General features: G+C 35.3%; 1 protein-coding gene and 1 long non-coding RNA gene across 3 annotated transcripts in view; both read left to right on the top strand.

Annotated features, from left to right (window-relative positions):
- The window catches only part of LOC122526227, a 28,677-nt gene extending 10,515 nt beyond the window's left edge, over positions 1-18,162 (top strand). For both annotated transcript variants that reach the window (XM_043649502.1, XM_043649501.1), the window contains 5 exons: positions 10,119-10,251; positions 13,091-13,233; positions 13,945-14,086; positions 17,051-17,165; positions 17,805-18,162. In XM_043649502.1, coding sequence (XP_043505437.1) covers positions 10,119-10,251; positions 13,091-13,233; positions 13,945-14,086; positions 17,051-17,165; positions 17,805-17,933 — 662 coding nt within the window. In that variant the 3' untranslated portion in view covers positions 17,934-18,162. The remainder of the gene's footprint in view (positions 1-10,118; positions 10,252-13,090; positions 13,234-13,944; positions 14,087-17,050; positions 17,166-17,804) is intronic.
- Positions 9,239-9,702, top strand: LOC122526228. The gene is made up of 2 exons (XR_006306008.1): positions 9,239-9,495; positions 9,561-9,702. It is a non-coding gene; the product is annotated as an uncharacterized LOC122526228 (long non-coding RNA).
- Positions 18,163-18,975: the final 813 nt, after the last annotated feature.

Genomic DNA, 18,975 nt, shown 5'->3' with positions numbered 1-18,975 from the left:
AAGAGAGAAAGGAAGAAATTTCTTCTTTCAAGTTAGACGAACACACATAACAAGCATCTCCGATTGTCCTCGCTGAAGGAAAAAGCGAGAAAATGAAAGAGTCTATCTATCGACTCGTAGATTCTACGAGTCGAGAAATAGGTTTACAGGTTGGCTCACATTGATGCTCCGGGTCACGATCTAGTGATTCCCTCGTGAACGGATCATCCTGCGTCAGCTTCCAAAAGGACTCCAGGAGTCGTTCTCTCTTCGTTCAGGAGATAACACAAAAATAACAATGCGATCGTTCTTCTCTTTTCGAGCGAATCGATGAATTTGCAGCACCGAATCATAGAATAAGAGAAAAACAACGGACGAGAATAAAATAGAAATGAATAAATGAAGTTTCATCGAAGTATTTCTCTGCGTGTCTATAAATAGGATGTCCAAAAATATTGGATCCAAATGTGTACCACGTATTACTGAATTCAAATAAATGAACAAAAAATGTGTATATCCTGGTATAATTTTGTAGAACGAATCTCGACAAGAATTTTGCTCGTAAATCTGTCGATGCTCGTATCTTTCCAATTAAATATTTTCGAGCATAAGTTCGTATAAACTTATAATCTCAACAATACGCGGTATAAATTTGGTTGCAACTTTTTTGGTTACCCTATATATGTATATGTATCAAGCCTTTGGCACCTATCTGCGAATTGACGCGTTATCAACGCGTTGATTAACGACCCGAATGTTTCTATGATCGAATACGTTCTCACGATTTTGATAACCGTAGGTATAGCGTGGAACAAAAAAAAAACATTTGCAACGTATATAGGGTGTGCCGATTTAACTTTAATATCGTATACTATACGTCCGTATCAATTTTTTTCCCATAGAATTTTTCACCAAGAATATATGGTTAAAGAAAGTCTTTTGAAATCTGAGAAAATATGATCTCGAAGAAAATGTTTCGCCTTTCGTAAGATTTATCATCCCTATTCGAACAGCTTCTTTTCGAGACAATTTTTTATAATATTAAGAGCACAGGAGGTATCAGGATAGTCAAGATAAATGGGACACCTCGTGTATACGCGTAGAAAAAGAGCAAGAGAGAGTTTTAAATAGAGAGAGAGAGAGAGAAATGAGAGGGAGAACAAATCACGTTCGGTCTCTTGTTTATTAAACGCAATCTTTCTTGCAGTAAAATTTCTAACTATCACGGGTATATAAATATGTATGTTAGATTCGAAGAATCGTAGTTGTTTTTTAAGCATCTAGTCCTCGATACAGAAAATAAATGTATTTTTGTTCACCGATATTCGATATACCAGTCATCCGATAATTATAAATCGTGAAATAAGCCGATTGACAAATTCGTAATACTTTCGCAGAGGTTTTCAAATGCAGGTTCTATTAATATTACATACAGTCTAACATATCGAGAATCCGTAGGTGAAGGAAACTTAACGGGCCAGAGAAAACGGCAGGGATGCAATATATTTGATGCGATGCACTTTTATGCGCTCTTTTCCATCACAATGGACGAACTAAATTTTCTGAGAATATAGTCGGAAGATTTCTCTACGTAATACAGATAACGCGGTTGCGATATATCATTCCGTTGGAACGATTTGCCAAAGGTACGATGTTGGAAAATACCAAGCATCTAAGTATATGTAAAAATGTCGGAGTTGGTGTTGCTGACGCTGTCGGTGGTGGTCTCGCATAAATAATGATCCTTCGGCATGGTTGATCCATTTACCTATGGTCTTCTTGTAATAGCTAAGATATAATATACTTTATTGTTGAAAAGTACAAAATAGTACGCCAAAGAGAGAGAGAGAGAGAGAAAGAAAAAGAGACGAAATAATTCCAATCAATTGCATTTCATTTTTTTTTCTTCCTATCTTCGTTCTATTTTATATCAATCATTCCTCCTATTTAGCATATTTGAACGAGTTCAATAAAGATTAGCATAAAGTAAATATTTAGAACAAATTAACAATTAATGTCACCTGAATTAGAAATCATATTAATAGGTATCACTATGTAATATGACTTTAAATTTATTAATTACAGGGAGTAATAATCTTCGAATTTAACATTATTAATGCAGATGTCATAGAGCTGTCGGTAAATTAATATTAATCCTTTAATGCGAAATTAATTGTTCATAAAAATCATGAAATAATGATCTCGATTGAAGTGAATATAAAGTAAAATGTATTAATTAACATTAAATCGATCTGGCTGAAAAGAAAATATTGGAAATAAATTTATAAACGAGTTGGGATAACATGTAAATAATTTTTCTAACTAATGTAAGATAAATAAATAACATTTTATCTTGCATATTTACGTAATATTAATTGAGCTATTAATCGTGTACGCAAAAATGAAATATCTTGGTGTTAAACGTAGAAAAGGGATCGAAATACAGTGGGCACAGGTCGTCGAAATCAAAAGGCGGACCTGTGTTGTAGAAGGACGTAGCCGGGACGTAGCATAGATGCAAGCGTTGAGAATTAACTAATGCCCAGTCGCATAATGCGCTCGTAATTTCGCCTTCCTCGGGAGAGTCATAACGTTGCCAAGGGATGCACTTTAAAATGGTGCTCGACTTTATGGACCTGTCGACGAAGTGTTATATTCACATATACATACGTATATACCTGTGCACGTGTATGCGTGTAAAAGTAATATCGTGAGGGAGAGAGAGAGAGAGAGAGTGAGTGTGATGCGCACCAGCGCACCCACCCCTACGAAAAGAGAATATGCACGCGCGCTTGCAACAAAAGCGCAACTACCGACTCGTCCAACCGTTACTCCTGCAATTAACGCGCGAATGAAGATGAAACGGACAATTGTTCGCATTTTCCTGCTGCTTCCGTTCTTTCTTTCTTTCTTTCTTTCTTGCTTGTTCTTCCTTTTTTTCTTTCATTTTGTCCCCAGCAACCCTCCTCCCCCTACTTTTCCTTACACTCAGATATTATCCCACTTTTGTCATCTACTTTTTTCTCTACCTCTTCTTCTTTCCTCCGTTATTTCCCTTTCCATAGCACCACCGATATAGACAAGCACCTTTCGTCTTTTAATTCTCATCCTCGATGTGTTTTCTTCGATATCTCATCGTCTACCACAATCTTTGCGTTCCCTTGCCGCGAAACCATTACGTTTCTCTATCTCTTTCTCTTTTTATCTCGTATCCACGCCAACGGAAATGCATTACGGATCGAGTATCGGTAATATCTCTTTCGTGATGACTTGCATGAGAAACTCTTTGCTCGAGAGTGATAAGAGAGAAGAAGAGAGAGAGAGAGAGGGAGAGAGATCGTTCGTCGAAATGCTTTTCGAATTGATCGTTGCCGTTGTAATGCGATATCTCAGTCATCCTTTTATAGAAATGTGATTATATCGAAGTTTCAGCGAATAACATACATGTCTCTCTTGGTAAGAAATGGTATTTAAGCAAAGTTGCCCATGTTTTTAGTTATTTACATGTAACGTCTACGTTGAAATTTCTTAGATGCATTCCTTAAAATTGAAATGTTTCCTTTATTACTGACAATGAAATTCACTCGGTAGGACGAGTCAGCGAGTTACAAGTAGCTACTACTTAACTATGTATTGTATTCATTTACAATCTCAAGATGAGACGATGTTCCCGAGCAGAAATATCTTGTACGTTACGTTTCGAATTCTCTTCTCCATTTCTCTTCTCCATTTCTCTTCTCCATTTCTCTCTCTCTCTCTCTCTCTATCTTTCATTCTAGGTTGTTCGCTCGTTAGACAACCACAGTTTCCGCACGAAATCCTTTAGCTTGTTATAGTGTCGTAAGCAAAACTAACACGCCGGACGAGTAACGTTTCAACGTTAATCATCTTCAAAAGGAAGATGAGTTTATAATATGCTCTTTAAAAAAAAAAACAAACAAACATATGTGAGGTTTTTTGATCAAGGTTTCTTGATTTTTAATCCTTTCGTTTGGATCAAATTAAGAAAAACACATACTACCCATACACAAACACATATATATATAGGAAATTATTTCGTAACAGTTGCGTTTAATATTCACCCTAGTCTTTATTAATAGACATCATGGCCATCGAATTTTCGAATTGCGAATTCACCTGGAAATACAGTCGACAGACGCGAGAATAATTCATGCCCATTCGCGCGAACCTCGCTTTCGTATAAGTCAGCTATATTTGTTCGCTTTTTATTGGGGTGCCAAGCTAAACTTTCCAATAATATGGAGATTTCTATGATTTTCTGACAAAATGAATTCCCATTTACATTTGGTCGGGAATAAAAATAGATTTCCCTTGATTAACGAATGCCTGGCTTATCGTGAATTAAAAATTGTTACTTCGTCGCAAAGATTTAATCGTAATATGTGCTTATTAATCGAATTGTTTATAAACTAAATTTATAAAAATGACATTTTATAAATACGCGAAAGTTTTACTTACAAATTGTAGATTACAATTTTTCTATATTCAAAGATTAATTATTCGATCTCGATTGTATGTACAACAAGTTCTTCCGAGGATTATGATTTTTCCGATGGTACAATACATATTATAACGTGATAGAGAGAGCATGAAACAAATATCGTTTTACGATATTGTTAGCCCGGGTACACGGGGACCAGAATAAAAACGAGAAAAATTGGAGGACAGAAGAAAGAAAAGGAAAGATATATATAAATAGAGAAACAGAGAGAGAGAGAGAGAGAGAGAAATAAAAAAGCTGGCAAAGAAGATAGTACTTTTGAAAATCGACGATAAAAGCACTCGATGAGTTCTTGATGATAAAGAAAAGGGGGAGTGACGGACAGGTCGTCGACTAGAAAATCCACCTTTATTTTTCCTTTTCCACCTTCTTTCCTTTTTATTCTTCTCCTTTTCTACTCTTCTCGATCGACGATCAATCTCTTTTATTTTCCACGGATCCTTTGTCTCTCTTTGGACATAATCCTCTTCCTTTCTAAGCTTACCATTGTACCTACGTCCTCGGCAAACATTAATTCCGTTCGTTCCGTGCTTGGAGAGACGAGGTTCGTGAGGTCGAGACGATCATTAAGATAACGAGACTTTTTTCCTCGATCGCTTGATAAAACTTCCCAAGATTTATTCGATACAGGTCCTACACGAAATAAAGATAGTGAAGGAAAGACACGAAGAGAGAGAGAGAGTGCGAGCGAGAAACGGAGAAATAAGGGAATAGTAATTAAAAAAAAAGCTAAAAAATTCGCTGGAAAAACAATTAATTCTAAGCCAAAGTAAAAAAAACTATAATAAAAGAGAAAACAAATAAGGAAGGAAATAAAGGATTCATCTTGAAAAGTAAATTCCAATGATCGAGTATTTTCTAAATACACTACCGAGCAAATACGAAGAGTAAACTTATCAGTTGATGAAATCGTGGAAGGAAATTGATGCGAGTTTCGCCTCTTATGACGATTAACTGATAAAACGAGAACATGGGAGAGATTAAACGAATCTATATTATAACCTACTGACTCGAGTATGGATTGCTTTCTCGTGTAGTCAAAGTCAGAAGTTTTGAAATAAAAAAGTCAAGAGGAGGAGAATAATAATCCTCTCGAAGTTGTTTTTTCCTCATTTTTCCTCTCCTCTAAATGATCTAGATCTAGATCTATGTTCCGCGTGTTTAAACAGTTTCAAGAATACACCGGACTCGAGAGCAAGAGTATGCGAAGATGTTTCGCACGAATAGCTGCTGCTGCTGCTGCTGTTGCTGCTGCATTTGCTTCTCGTAATTTCAAGTTGTTGTGCGTTAGTGTGTAGATGTGTATGTGTGTGGGATGATATCCTATCCGAACCATCAGAACCGTTCGAGAATCGATTGAACGATCATCGCTTGCTGATCGTCATCGCTTGCTCTAGGAGTTCTCTAACACACACGCACACACTCAAGCGCACAGATCATCCAATATATAGATTCTGTCTATCTCTCTTACACCATTGCCAATCTATCCCGACACGGTCACAACCACCCGCGTTTCGACCCTCTCCAATAATTTAGATAGTTTGTAATTAAATTTAATGACGCTCGTCGTTGAAGCCTCGAGGGACCAACCAAGCCCCGTTCGTACTCGAATTTCCCTCGAAATTCGTCCTACTAAAAGCGCGTTGTCCTACGTATCCGTCATTGTTCCCTTTCTTTTTCTATTTTCAATCTAACGATATATTATTTATTTATACGAACAACTTTCCTCTTTCTTAACTAAAATAATATTATATTAATAGGGTATTTTTTAAATTGCGTTAATGAATGCAATTGAAAAATGAGTAGACTGCATGGAATGTAGCTGGAAATTGGCAACTTGGTAAATTATTCTAACCATCTGTGGTTACTGTACGTGTCAAGGTTAGTGTTAATTGAAACATTTATTATGTAATCCTAGTAGTTTGTTCTTCTACAAGAATTATTTGCTCTTAACTGGCTACGTTTTTTTTTATAGATTGAATGTTAATGACAAAATTAAATTCTAATCGCGTATAGATAAATGATTTCTCGGTCAATCGAATGTACAACATTATTTTGTATATTTTACTTATTAAAATGATTAATTTTTCATCTCGAATAACGTCATTAGTTTAACGACGGTTTCGATCATTTTGTGTAAAGAAATATGTAGGAAAACATTTGCGTTACGTGTAGCAAAGTTTAATACAAAAGGAATACGGTGTCGATTAATTATAAAGCATAATTCGTAAGACTAATTAGTAACGAGCGTTACGTAAAACGTGCGATAGAAATTTTTGAATGGTTTTGCGATAGACACCTAACTTGGCTAGGTAGGTAGTTGGTAAATTATGCAACACGCTAATGTATGTGTCGGTAAAATTAGACGATATTATGTAAAGTTCGCGTTTGATAATGATCGCTTGGAAATAAATTAATCGTCGGTCGGAGAGTTCATCATCCATACGGATCTAAAAGAGTAGACGTACGCACTCCGCTTAATTTATTTAATTGGGGAAAATGGTCGGCGGTCGCTGTGAAAAGAGAATCGTGTGACCGTATTCGATGGGATGACAGGCACCGTTTTCAACCCTTTTATAGCGTTTAATTTAACTCTCCTTCAACGTGAAATACTAAATTGCTATGTCGATTTCACGGACAAAAATTGTTCTTTTTACAAATAATTCTAAGTAACGCGATCTTTGATATTTACAACAGAATTATTCTTAAATTCTAAAAGCTACTCGTCGTGCTTTCTTTTTCCCCAAAAATATTCAATAAAGTTTTACTCTATAAATATATGTAAAATATTACTAAATTTATTAATTTCATTTTTTATTCGCTTTAAAAAGAAATAACGTAAATAATATCGATCTCGCTTAACTCGATATTTAATCGTAAATTAAAATATACCGGAAAGATATCAATATAAAGAGCTTTGGGGAGGAATTAAAAAGTATCATTTAAAAGGAAAACGTTCAACATATTACACAAAAAGCGGATGATTCATTGCAATGTGTTCGCAATTCAATTATAAACCCAATCCTGTCGTTTACGAGATTCCCTCGAGTATTATGTTATGTATTATATTATATTTAAATGCAACGAGGGAAAAAAAGAGAGAGAGAAATGCTTGATAGCAATGAAAATAAAAAATAAAGAAGAAAATAGAAAAAAAAAAGTTTGGAAAACAAGACAAACAAGAACAGAGTTGTGGGTAACGCGCCGGAAAGGTTTCACACGTTTCTGTATTGGTAAAGAGGAGATGAAAACACAGGAAATGCATTCGTGGAACGCTAACGATGACAAATGAACGCTTATTATCATGCCGGACAGTACTAGCGTAGGACAAAAAACCATTCGTTCAAATTAAGAAGTTGATTTGAATTTAATGATGCTTTGTTTACTCATTTTCATGCATTTTTCGCACTTTCCGCATATTCGTCACTTTAATTCTGCCCCCGCTCCCACGAGACCAATCTTCTGACGAGTAAGAATTATGTATAGATTAGTATTTAAAAGACAGTTTTTAACAACCTTTCTTCTACCCAATATTTTCGTAACGTTCCAAGTTTCCATTCGATTTCTTTTCCTTTCCTTTTTCCAAAGAGAGAGAGAGTGAGAGAAAGAGAAAAAGTTTCGGAGAACGACGGAAAAGTTCGCAACGATACCATCGACCAGACGAAGAATGGCCAATCATAATTTGACGAGACAAATGGACCAGACGTTGAAACAAATGTTTCTTAGAGTACCGGCCATCTTTTTACTATGATCGATGTTTTATATGGGTCTGCCAAAAAAAAAGAAAAAGAAATTCGGGCGTAGGAGATTTGTCGTAGGTCAGGGAAAATAATTTCGAAAATTAATATCAATTTAAGTTTGTAGAAAATTCATGCATTTATCAATTCTTTCTTTTTCATTTGAGAATAGGTTGCGCGCGTGTGTAATTTTTTTCCCCAATTGATAATATCAATTAATTGACAAAATGATTCTATCGATCGTAAAGAAAATTGGTCTAGGAAAAAAGAAATAAAAGAAAAGGACAATAATTGTATTTATGAAATAATTGCCCGGTCGTCCGAGTTTCGTTGCATGGGGGGAAAAAAGGTTGTAAATGTTGTTCGTGTGTAGAAAAGACACTTGTTAAATACGCGTCACGTTAGCAAACCGTAAGAACGTGCGTTGTACATTAACGGGAAGGAAGGAAGGAAAGAAGGAAGGCTCGTTACACTCGGTTGGTAGAACCGGTCGCACGTAATCCGATTTAATCCTCGCAAAAAGGTGAGTCGAGGAGGGCTCAAGTGGATAAAGCCCGCCTGGTGTGTTGTACGGCCTGTGTAATAGTAATAGTAAGTAGTAGTACGTCTCGACGTGCACTCCTCCAAAGACCCTACGTAAAGACCTTGGCGCTTCGAGTGCCGCCGAACCATAGACTTTTGTAGAAAAGAATGAATGGTTCTCCTTGAAAAGCATTCTTTTCACCTCTTATCTTAAATTGCGAAATTTCTACAAGCAAATAATTGCTCCACTTACTGTCTATTTAATTCAACGTAAAGTACATTTAAAGTAATAACTTAACAAAAATGACAACAACAAAAATAGAGAAAACAAAAATTAAATCTTGAAAAAAAAAGACAGGATAGATAGAAAAATGGTTGTACAATTTATCATAGAAATTCGACATAAAAAAGGATTATATTTTACATACAATTTTTCTTCGTATATTTTTCCTTATTTTGAAAACTTCAAATTGCGATAAATATCTGTTTAAACCCTGTTTAATATACTCGTCCACTCGATTACTGTATTATTCCTATTCTATGAAGATCGGCATAATAATTTTGTCTACTCTTATAAAGTAGGTGTACGTTCAATTTATACTTTTATTGAATTAGAAAATGGTACGTTTCAGCAGCGTACCTGCTTCGAAAGATCGATGGGAAAAAAAGTAAGACGAAGTAAGACGACGTTCCCGTGCTCTTCTGGAAGGGTAATTGCGAGGGGTGGAAGCGAAGGTCTGTTGAGAAAAATTAATTTTTATCTACTTAAAAGTCGTCTCACGTAAACGTGTCTTCCTTAGCGAAGGGGTGGGTTGAGAAAGGTTCGCAAAGGGGTGATTCGATCAGAAGTCTATAGGATTAACCGGTAGTTTGCTTAGAACGAGGTCAAGATCGACTTTTCCCTCGACATCTTTGCCTCTCAAAACAAACTTATAACAAAAAGGTAGGAGGAGGAGGGAAGGGAGGCGACGATGGAGCTTACCCGGAAGTATCACTTCCTGGATTAACAAACAGAAACTCTACCGGTAAACTAATTTCTATCTCTATCGGGAATTTTTTCCTCGCAAAAATTTTCTTATTTTTGTTTCCTCCTTCTATTATTTTCTTGATCTTTCTTACGATATTCTCGTTTCGCTGCAATACTTGGGGGTTGGCTCTCGCAAACTCGCAGTTCATAATCCAGTTAGTCGACTGAACTCGGTTATATATTTCTTCCCTCTAGTGACTTTTGAATAAAATAAAAGAGGTTATAAAAAGAACAAGAAAAAGTTGAAAAGAGATACGCTTCTCTAATATCGACACAAAATTTCTAACTTGATTTTATATTATTTTTCTTTTTTCCCTTTTGTTTCTCATAGTTCTCGCAAGTTGCCGAGGTGAGGAGTGCGGGCACGAAGAACTTACGAGGTGCGCCAGACCTCTCAAGAAGATCAGCAACAACAACGATCTTAGTTTCGTCACGAAGAAAGAGGATCTTCAAGAGTTATGCCCGTAAGTTTCTTAACTTTATTCGATCGAGTTAACCACAGAAATTGGTTAATTGGCATCTAATTAAATGAGCTTGTTACTCTTACTAATAAGATAAGTTCAATATTTACTCGAGTATCTCGAATATTCGCATTTCTCTATACATTAGAAGTACCTACGTTTCGTATCAATTTATTAAATACACAAGTTATTTGAATTTGAACACAAGAAAAAACAAAGGTATATAAATACTGAAAAGAAATACAAATTTGTATTTCTTTTCTCTTTTTTTTTTCTTTTTTTGTTTTCGCGTTTTTCAACATCGTTTATTCAAAGCTTGCGATTAATATCGGCGCGTATATTGATATTTCACTTGAATAATTCGACCTATCGTCGATTAATTTATTAAATTGACTCGTTAGCTTGTTACTCTACACGCCAACGATACTTCTCATTAACATTGACCGTTATTGCTAACGAGTACATTCTAAACAAAGTAAACGTAATCGAGACTGATTAGACAAAACTGGAAATTTCCATGCGTATCGTTAACCGTTGAAAATCCATTGAATTATACGCGAAAAATAAAATAAATATCGTCATTTATTATATCGAACAGTGGCACCTTCTGTAGCTAAAAAATCGATACTCTTCTCTAGTCCCATAAGTTATGGCTTTAACGTTGGACAATATCTTGTCGAAGCAGCATACGTATATAGGAGGAAGCTTACATCGAAACGTCTTAAATCTAATTCTTTAAAAGCGACCTTTCCTTATGAGACGGTTTTCTCACGAAAAATGCTCGATTTTCTTTTCCTGCTTTTTCCACGGTAGTTGTTGATTCGTACCGCGAATTTTCTATTCGCATGAAACTTATCTTTGTGGAAATCGTCTTTCGAAGATTTTCCTTCTTATCCGGAAACTTTATTTTCATTTCTTCTTCCCCTTTCTATTTTATTTTCATTTATTATTATCATCTTTAACGGAGAAGAGAAAGGATTTCAATCGGATTATCTCGTACACATTTTCAGCACTTAAATGTGCCAGAAAGGTCCTTTAACCGCACCATCGATAATTTCATTAAAAAGTGAGAACACGTGGCTTGTTTGGCATTATAACTCGTAATCCGAGTACGCTCGAACCATTCCAGAGTATAATGGACCAACTCCGATGTCACACGAGTCCTCGGACCGCAATGAAAATCGCGTTAACGGACCGGACCTAGGCGATTATAGAGAATAAAATAGGAGAACGGCTAAATGGCGTCGACTATTTTTCGATTTTTATTCTCTTTTTTTGGATTATTCTTTTTTTTTCCGATTCCGTTGTGCCCATCTTTATTCAAAAAGAGAAATTTGTTAACGACATTGCAAACAATAAAAATAAATAAAAACGTAAAAATATATAAAGGAAGACCGAAAAAATTATACGTAACCGTACATCCTACGTAATCCCCGAATAACGTTCAAAAACACGAAAAAGAATTTTATTCTGAAAAATAAAATATCGTTCGAAATATTAGTTTCAATGAATATCAATGATAGGATTTGCATCTTTAAAATGAATATAGCCCTTAGGAAAATTGACTTATTGTTGAGAGAAGCTGACAAAGCATCGATGATATTTAATCGTTGTAAATGAAAATTTACTAAGATTATTTTTGTTCTTGTATAAAATTATAAACGACCTAATATAGAATGAAAAAATCAAATATTAATAATCGTTGTTTTTATTTATTTACACATGACTTTAATACGTAATATTTCAATTAAAATCATTGGCTGGTACGTTCGTTGAATTGAACGAACAATAAATTATAAATAAAAGTACTTACATACGGCATTTTCTTTTCTCAATGCCTCGGGTGGTAAGTCGAGTTTCGACGATTTTCTCGCGTGCGCGGAGGATTGAAATTGAAATCTGAAATTTAGATGCCTTTTCCAGCCCTTGGCAAGGTAACGGTTTGCTGCAAAGCCTAAGCTATTTTTCGCGCTATAGAGAAATGTAAGAGAAAGCACGTAGAATATTCCTTTTCAACGTATAACCTCGACTTGTGCAGTATTGTTCAAGGTCGTGCAACTACTTCGATACTCTCGACATGAAGTAGGTACCTAGTTATATTGAAAGTTCGAAAGAAGATGTAGATTGAATGGATGCAAGAGAAAAAAGAAACGAAAGAAAAAAAGAAATAAAGAAAGGCCCAATTCGTAAGAGAGAAAGGAGAGGAGCAAGTATACAAGCCTTTTGATGCACATTTTTCCATCCCTCTTCTCTCGAGCTTGCTTCTTATCTTATATCACAAGGAACACGATTTCCTTGATATTTTATTTTCTTTCATTTTCCTCCACAAATTCTACGAAACATTCATCGACGCCAAGATTAAAGAAACAAATCGATAGTGAATCGGAAAAATAAAATGAAAATATATAGATATTCGAAAGGAATGTATATAATCGTATCGTATCACCTGAAAAAAAAATAATAATAATAATAATAATAGAATTAATCAAAATATTCTCATTCAAATGACAATAAAATTGTCGATATCCATTTAAACTAAATTACTAAATTGTCTAATTTCATTTCTAGACGTTCTTTCGAATTCTTCAAATTCCAAGTTTAATACCTGGGTATTAGATTTTCTTAGTGGTTGTTCGTAACTGACCCTACGTTACACATACGTATCTACATATGTACAATTAAATAGAATAGGAGTATCCCGAGGAACCGAGTATAATGATACGGTTTCAATTAGACGGAAGATAATTAGTCGAATGAAATCGAGCGAATCTGAGAGTATTCTCCCTCAGAATATTAACCATATATATTCTATTTCCTTTTCTCTTTCTGTCGATATTTCTAGAGATATCCAGGCTGGCATGAAGTGCATCAAAACGTACACCGTCAAGTGCATGGAGGCCGACCAGAGGGAACACTTTAACTCTTTGTACACGGGGACAAACCAAGCGATTATGGAACTTTGCCAAGATGGTCCTTACCAAGACGGTAAGTGCGCTGGACCGTCTTAACGTTTGACTCTCGCGGCCGTGCAATTTCCACTGGAAAATCGATAAATTCAAGACGCATTCGAGATAGCCATTTTGCTGCTTACTGCGTCCTGTCCTTTACAGAATCGACCGAAATCCTTCCTTCCTTCCTTCCTTCCTCTCCCTCGGTCTCTCGTTTTCACCAATCTACCTTTGTACATGCCTACATACATACGCATGCTCGCGTATCTATGTATGTGTGTGTGTGTGTGTGTATGAGGAAGACGATACACGCGCAATATTCCCGTAATCTCGAGAGTGCCGAATGCATTATTGAGTCGAGTGCCGGTCGCTATCTCTGACCGTGCCGTATCCCTCTAATCTCGAAACACAGAGATAACTCGAAACTAGTCGCGTGATCTCTCCCCCATTCCCTTCTTCTCTACCTTATCGAAGATCTTATTGGATCGCATCGGTTTCGCACGAACAATGACCTAACCCTTTACGATATAATTTAATATACCACATTACTTCGCGTTTTCTTCTCTGCTATAATAATTTTATTTAAACTCGTTCCCTTATAATTATTCAATAGTTCGGTTGCATTAATTCTTCTTGCATTAATTTCTTTGAATATCGTTTTAACCACGCGACCTATTTAATATTTATCGATTCACAATGCGATCGCAATACTTATGCTCATTTGCATTCGATTTATTTGTGCTTTCAGAGTATCTACGACACGCACCATGCATGCACCATGCCAAGAAAGACTACGATCGCTGTTACAAGAGATACGAGAGAACCACTCAAGAAATCGAGAGAGAAAATCGTACGTCGGGTCCTAACGATTCTCTCAAATCGGTTTGTTGGTAAGTGCGAGAATCTATTAACGAAGATAAAGAAATGGAAGGAGGAAAATTTTCTCTAGAGTATGCGCATTATTATTTATTTAACTAATAATTAGAATATTTCAATTTTCCCTTTTTCATTTCTTCTTCTTCTTCTTTTTTTCTTTTCGTCGAGTTTTTTCTATCGTCTTGAAATTCATTTATCTTTTCATTCCTCGTATTTCGCGGGGAAAGAGATCGATAAATTAAAGTAGCCACCTCGTCGTTGACTCCTATTGCAATTTTTCTCTCTTCTCTTTTCTTCTCTTCTCCATTTCTTTCACGTCGAAAGTTTCACTTTATCAAACGCGATACGTTCTTCGAATCGAAATTCAATGACGTTTAATGTCGAAACACTTGTAAGATATCGCGCATGCACGTGCTCACATTTCTATGAAATTCAATCTTTAATTTATTTCGATGCAATCGTTCGTACATCATCACTGTTGTTTGTACTTAACTCTCTTTACCTTTGCTAAAATTTAACGAAAATATAATACTACTCGAAACGAGATTGTGCATTTCAATGATTCAAGCATGCACGTTTATTTGTAATTGAATATTTAACAAATATTTTTCGATCGAAAAGTTAATTACATTCCGTACGTTTTCAAATGTTCGTATATAACAATTATTTGTTCATCGATAACGTTTGCACAAAACGAATTTACCTTTTAATGTTATTGCATTCGAATAGATATTAAATTTCAACGATTATTCGAGAATGAACGGTCGAATTTACATTCGTATTACGAATCTCGTACGATACATTTTTCATCAATTTACTAACTTTGGAGAACATACATACCTACTATTCTATATAATATCTACATCAAATGACGTCGCGATGATGTTACGAAAAATTTGATTAAACGTAACAAACATAAACAATTGTCGAGTGATAAAATACGCGATCTATCCAATCGAAGGGCGCGTATACTTACTGACCATTTGGTCACGATAATCCTCTCTCTCTTTTTATTTTCTCCTAACCAAACACAAATTATTTCTAAGCTATTTCATTCACTACAAACAGGACGATTATTATCATGAAATATTACAAATATTATCTTCGGAATAACTGGATCATCTATTGAACGATCGAAAAGCAAATATCAATTTAAATAAATTTCATTCTATTATAAAGTCATATAATTCTTCTTTTTCTTTTTTTTTTGTGGTTCAACTCACGTCAGACCGGCCTTGACATCGTCTCAATGTCTTAATCGCAGTCGTGCATGGATTTCCATACGCAATGAATGGAAAAGAAACTTACGACGTCAATTAATTCGCGAGAATAAATTGATCGATAATAAATACCTCTGTCATCGTATATTTTGTCTTTCGAAAGTTAATTTTTCAACGTTTCCGGTTTACGCACGCGCACTCGCACAAACGATATTTCCACTTCCTCGGATCTTCTCTTTCTCTTTCTCTCTCTTTCTCCCAGAGGATGCGCGAGTTCAAAAGCTGCAACAGACCGTGTTAGAGATAGGCTAATGACATTACACTCTATGTACATCCATCAACCTGAAAACCTGCCTTGTGTATTTACACGCGGTTGTTCGAGAGATCACAACGCGACGGGAAAACTGAGATGGTCCGTTTTCTCCCTTTGACCAGGAAAATACATTTTTCCTCTTCGTATTCATCATCTATCATTTCAAACATTTTATGATCAAACTATAATATATATATGAGCCGTGTTTATTTTGAAAGTAGCCTAACTCCATTTGTCAATTATTTCCATTTACCCACGGTAACATGTACAGCTTCAGATTATCTATCAATAAAGCATTTAAGATTTTTTATATTCCGAGTAATTACGGTAATTCTGGACACATAAGTTTTCAGAGTTAGTTGAATTACTGAACCGTTTATTTTGAAAGTGGCCTAACTCCATTTATACTTACGAAGAAGAAGAAAGAAAGAATATATTTGAGAAGTTTTGGAATTTGGGAGATTTTAATAAACAAAATATATTGCTTTACGAAGCTATCGAGCGCAAAATTGTGAAACGAAGACGTCAAAAGAACGGAAAAGGCTCGCCAAGAAATTGGAGTTTTAGATATTTGTTAAATACTAAAAACGGAAAAGTTACCGTTTGTAAAAAGTTCTTTTTCGATACATTTAAATATGTTGGATGCGTTTTGTCAAAAATGAACCATATAAAATTTTCTATAAGACATCAATGAATGAGAACGAAAATTTTAAAGTCCTGAATTTAATACCACGTCGGGGTAGACAAGAAAGTTCGAAAATATTGTATTGACTGTATAAAACTATAAGACAAATTACAACCGCAAAATTCAAGGACATAATTGACTTATTACGATATATACCACCGGAACATCATGATTTCTTTAAACCCCTTTCACATAAACAAAATGAAAAAAAATAAAAAATTGTTTTGTAATTTATGTTTGTAAAAAATGTTTTGAATCGCATAATTTATGTTTTTAAAGTGTTATAAAGATATGTAAAATAAAATAAGTATTGTTTTTTCGCAATTTGAAGCATCTTAAATTATGTTGAATGGACTTCGGTTCCTTCAAATTTTATAACGAATCTGGTTGTTAATTTTGAAAGTGGCCTAACTCCATTCTTGGTAAGAAAACGCATATTATTCACTTAATAATTGCCATTATTTTAATAGGAACTGTAAATTGAACACCTTTAGATACACTTAAGCAACATAACTCATTGTTATTCTTTACGTATATTTTTAATTGCATTGAAACGCAAACCTTTAAATATCTCAATTTAAGGTTACATGGAGTTAGGCCACTTTCAAAATAAACGGCTCATATATGTCTCTAGTTTCTCGATTCTACGATAAGCGATCGATTTCAATCATTTGCAATATTATTATATATCTTATTGCTCGTTTTAAAACGAATTGTTAATAATTTTTTATTGTTCTTTTTTTGAATCTGTCTGTTGCAGTGCCTTCAAGGAATATCTAGAGTGTTCGCATCATACGGTACGTCGACAGTGTGGCGATGACACGGCGCGATTCACAAAGGAATTCCTCGACAGGATGTCAAATTCGCTTTTGAAGGTAAATATTTGCTACTTTTATCCTGGCGTGGAAAACTTGTCGCTAGAGTAGCTTCGTTTTACTGCATCAACCTCGCGTCATTTATTCTTCATCTTTTCTCTGTTTCTTTTTCGTCAATCTTTTGTCGCGCGCGAATCGATTAGTTGCAAAACACCGAGAGAGGTGACCTAAATTTCAACGATTCGAACGTTTTCTCTTATCTACGTCCAACGATCAACATATTTTTTCCCTTTTATCGCAATAATTTCTTATCTCTTAACCCTCCCTTTTTACGAGTTCGAATCCCTTCTCTGCTAACCCTTTCTTACGCTTATTCAACACTATCAAAAAGGTCGTATCTTTTTACTCCCTCTCTGGTGAAATCAACAGCCAACTTTTTGTCTTCCGTTTTATTCATCACGTTTTAAATAAAAAAAACTGGTAATCCAACGTGGCTTAATAATTTATTAATTGCAAAAGAAAAAAAAACAGAAAAGCAAATAAATGTATTTTAATTTTGTAGTTTAAACGAAATCATCAATTTTTCACGTAGAAACGAGCCCTTTTAAAACATTGTCCCGATCGATTTCGAGAGGGCCGCGCAAATAACGAGAGATAGTGGATAACGAAGCATTTTTGTTTTTCCTTTTTCGGTTTCAGATGCACTGTGCATCGTTCAGCCATGAAGAGTGTATAGCAATCTATAGCGGAGCCGGTAGAACGTGGAGTAATGTCGAGTTGATCGTGCCGGTGGTGGTGTTTGTTTTTCTCGCGAGGTATTTCACGTAAATGTCGCGATAGGTTTCAGCTTTGGTGGCCGTCACCTACGATGCCGGGGAAAAAAGGGCAATTTCCTTGCCTGCAAGGCCCCTTTTTTTCGATACGAACGAAAAGGGCTATCTTTTCGAAAGAAACGATATCAGTTTAGGGGATGCAAGATGATGCTGGAAGAAAGACCAACAACAATATCATTTGTTTTCTTACCTTTTATTCTTCTTTTTTTGGAAGATCAACAAGAGTAAAAGGAAATAATAATAAGAAGAAGAAGAAGCAGAAGAAGAAGAAAGAGAGAAAGAAAGAAAGAAAGAAAGAGAGAAGAATGATGACGAGATGAAAGAGACGAGCTGGAAGATTCTCTTCGTTACGAGAAAACGTCTCTCGTTTCTGCTCCGATACGCGTACTTGATGCGACTCGACGAATTTTTCCCGTGTAAAAAGTAAGAGAGAGATAAAAGTCGTGAAGAATAAGAAGAAGAAAAACTCTTCGCTAGCTAGAATAAAAACTAAAAGAGAAAGATAAAATCCACTTGTTCTTCTGGTTGCGTATTCCTTTCATTTCGTCCCGAACCGCGAAAAAGCGCGTTACGCGTTTGTTCCTTCGCGAGATGTTATCCTAATCTTTATCGTATATAATATTAAATATTATATAATCGTCATCGTCCTCTCGTCCATGAAAAATCAATGGGATATATTTCTGGACACTTTCCGTGATATCTTCCAATTTATTATAATTAAATAAGCAAACTAGTAAATCTCTCCAAGTTATTTCAAAATGTATTCGTCGCCGTTATAATCGTGTTAGATTAGATTAACCGTTTGACATACGGAACAACGAAAGGACCAGAAAGCCGATGATTAACTGCACACTGCCGATGATCAACTACCGATTGGTTCGATCGGCTAGCGCACAGATCGATTAAAATTTTTCTTTTCTTTTTTTTTTCCTTGCGATAAGAAAGAAACGTATTTGAAGATAAGATAGAGTGAAGAAGAATAAGAAGAAGAAGAAGAAGAAGAACTCGCACATCTTTTTGAAGAAAAATGTTAGCTA

This window comes from Polistes fuscatus, unplaced genomic scaffold (genome assembly GCF_010416935.1).
Source record: "Polistes fuscatus isolate 324 unplaced genomic scaffold, CU_Pfus_HIC Scaffold11, whole genome shotgun sequence".
Classification (NCBI taxonomy): domain Eukaryota; kingdom Metazoa; phylum Arthropoda; class Insecta; order Hymenoptera; family Vespidae; genus Polistes; species Polistes fuscatus.
The sequence above is the reverse complement of the archived record's forward strand: the minus strand, read 5'-3'. Positions and strand labels throughout refer to the sequence as shown.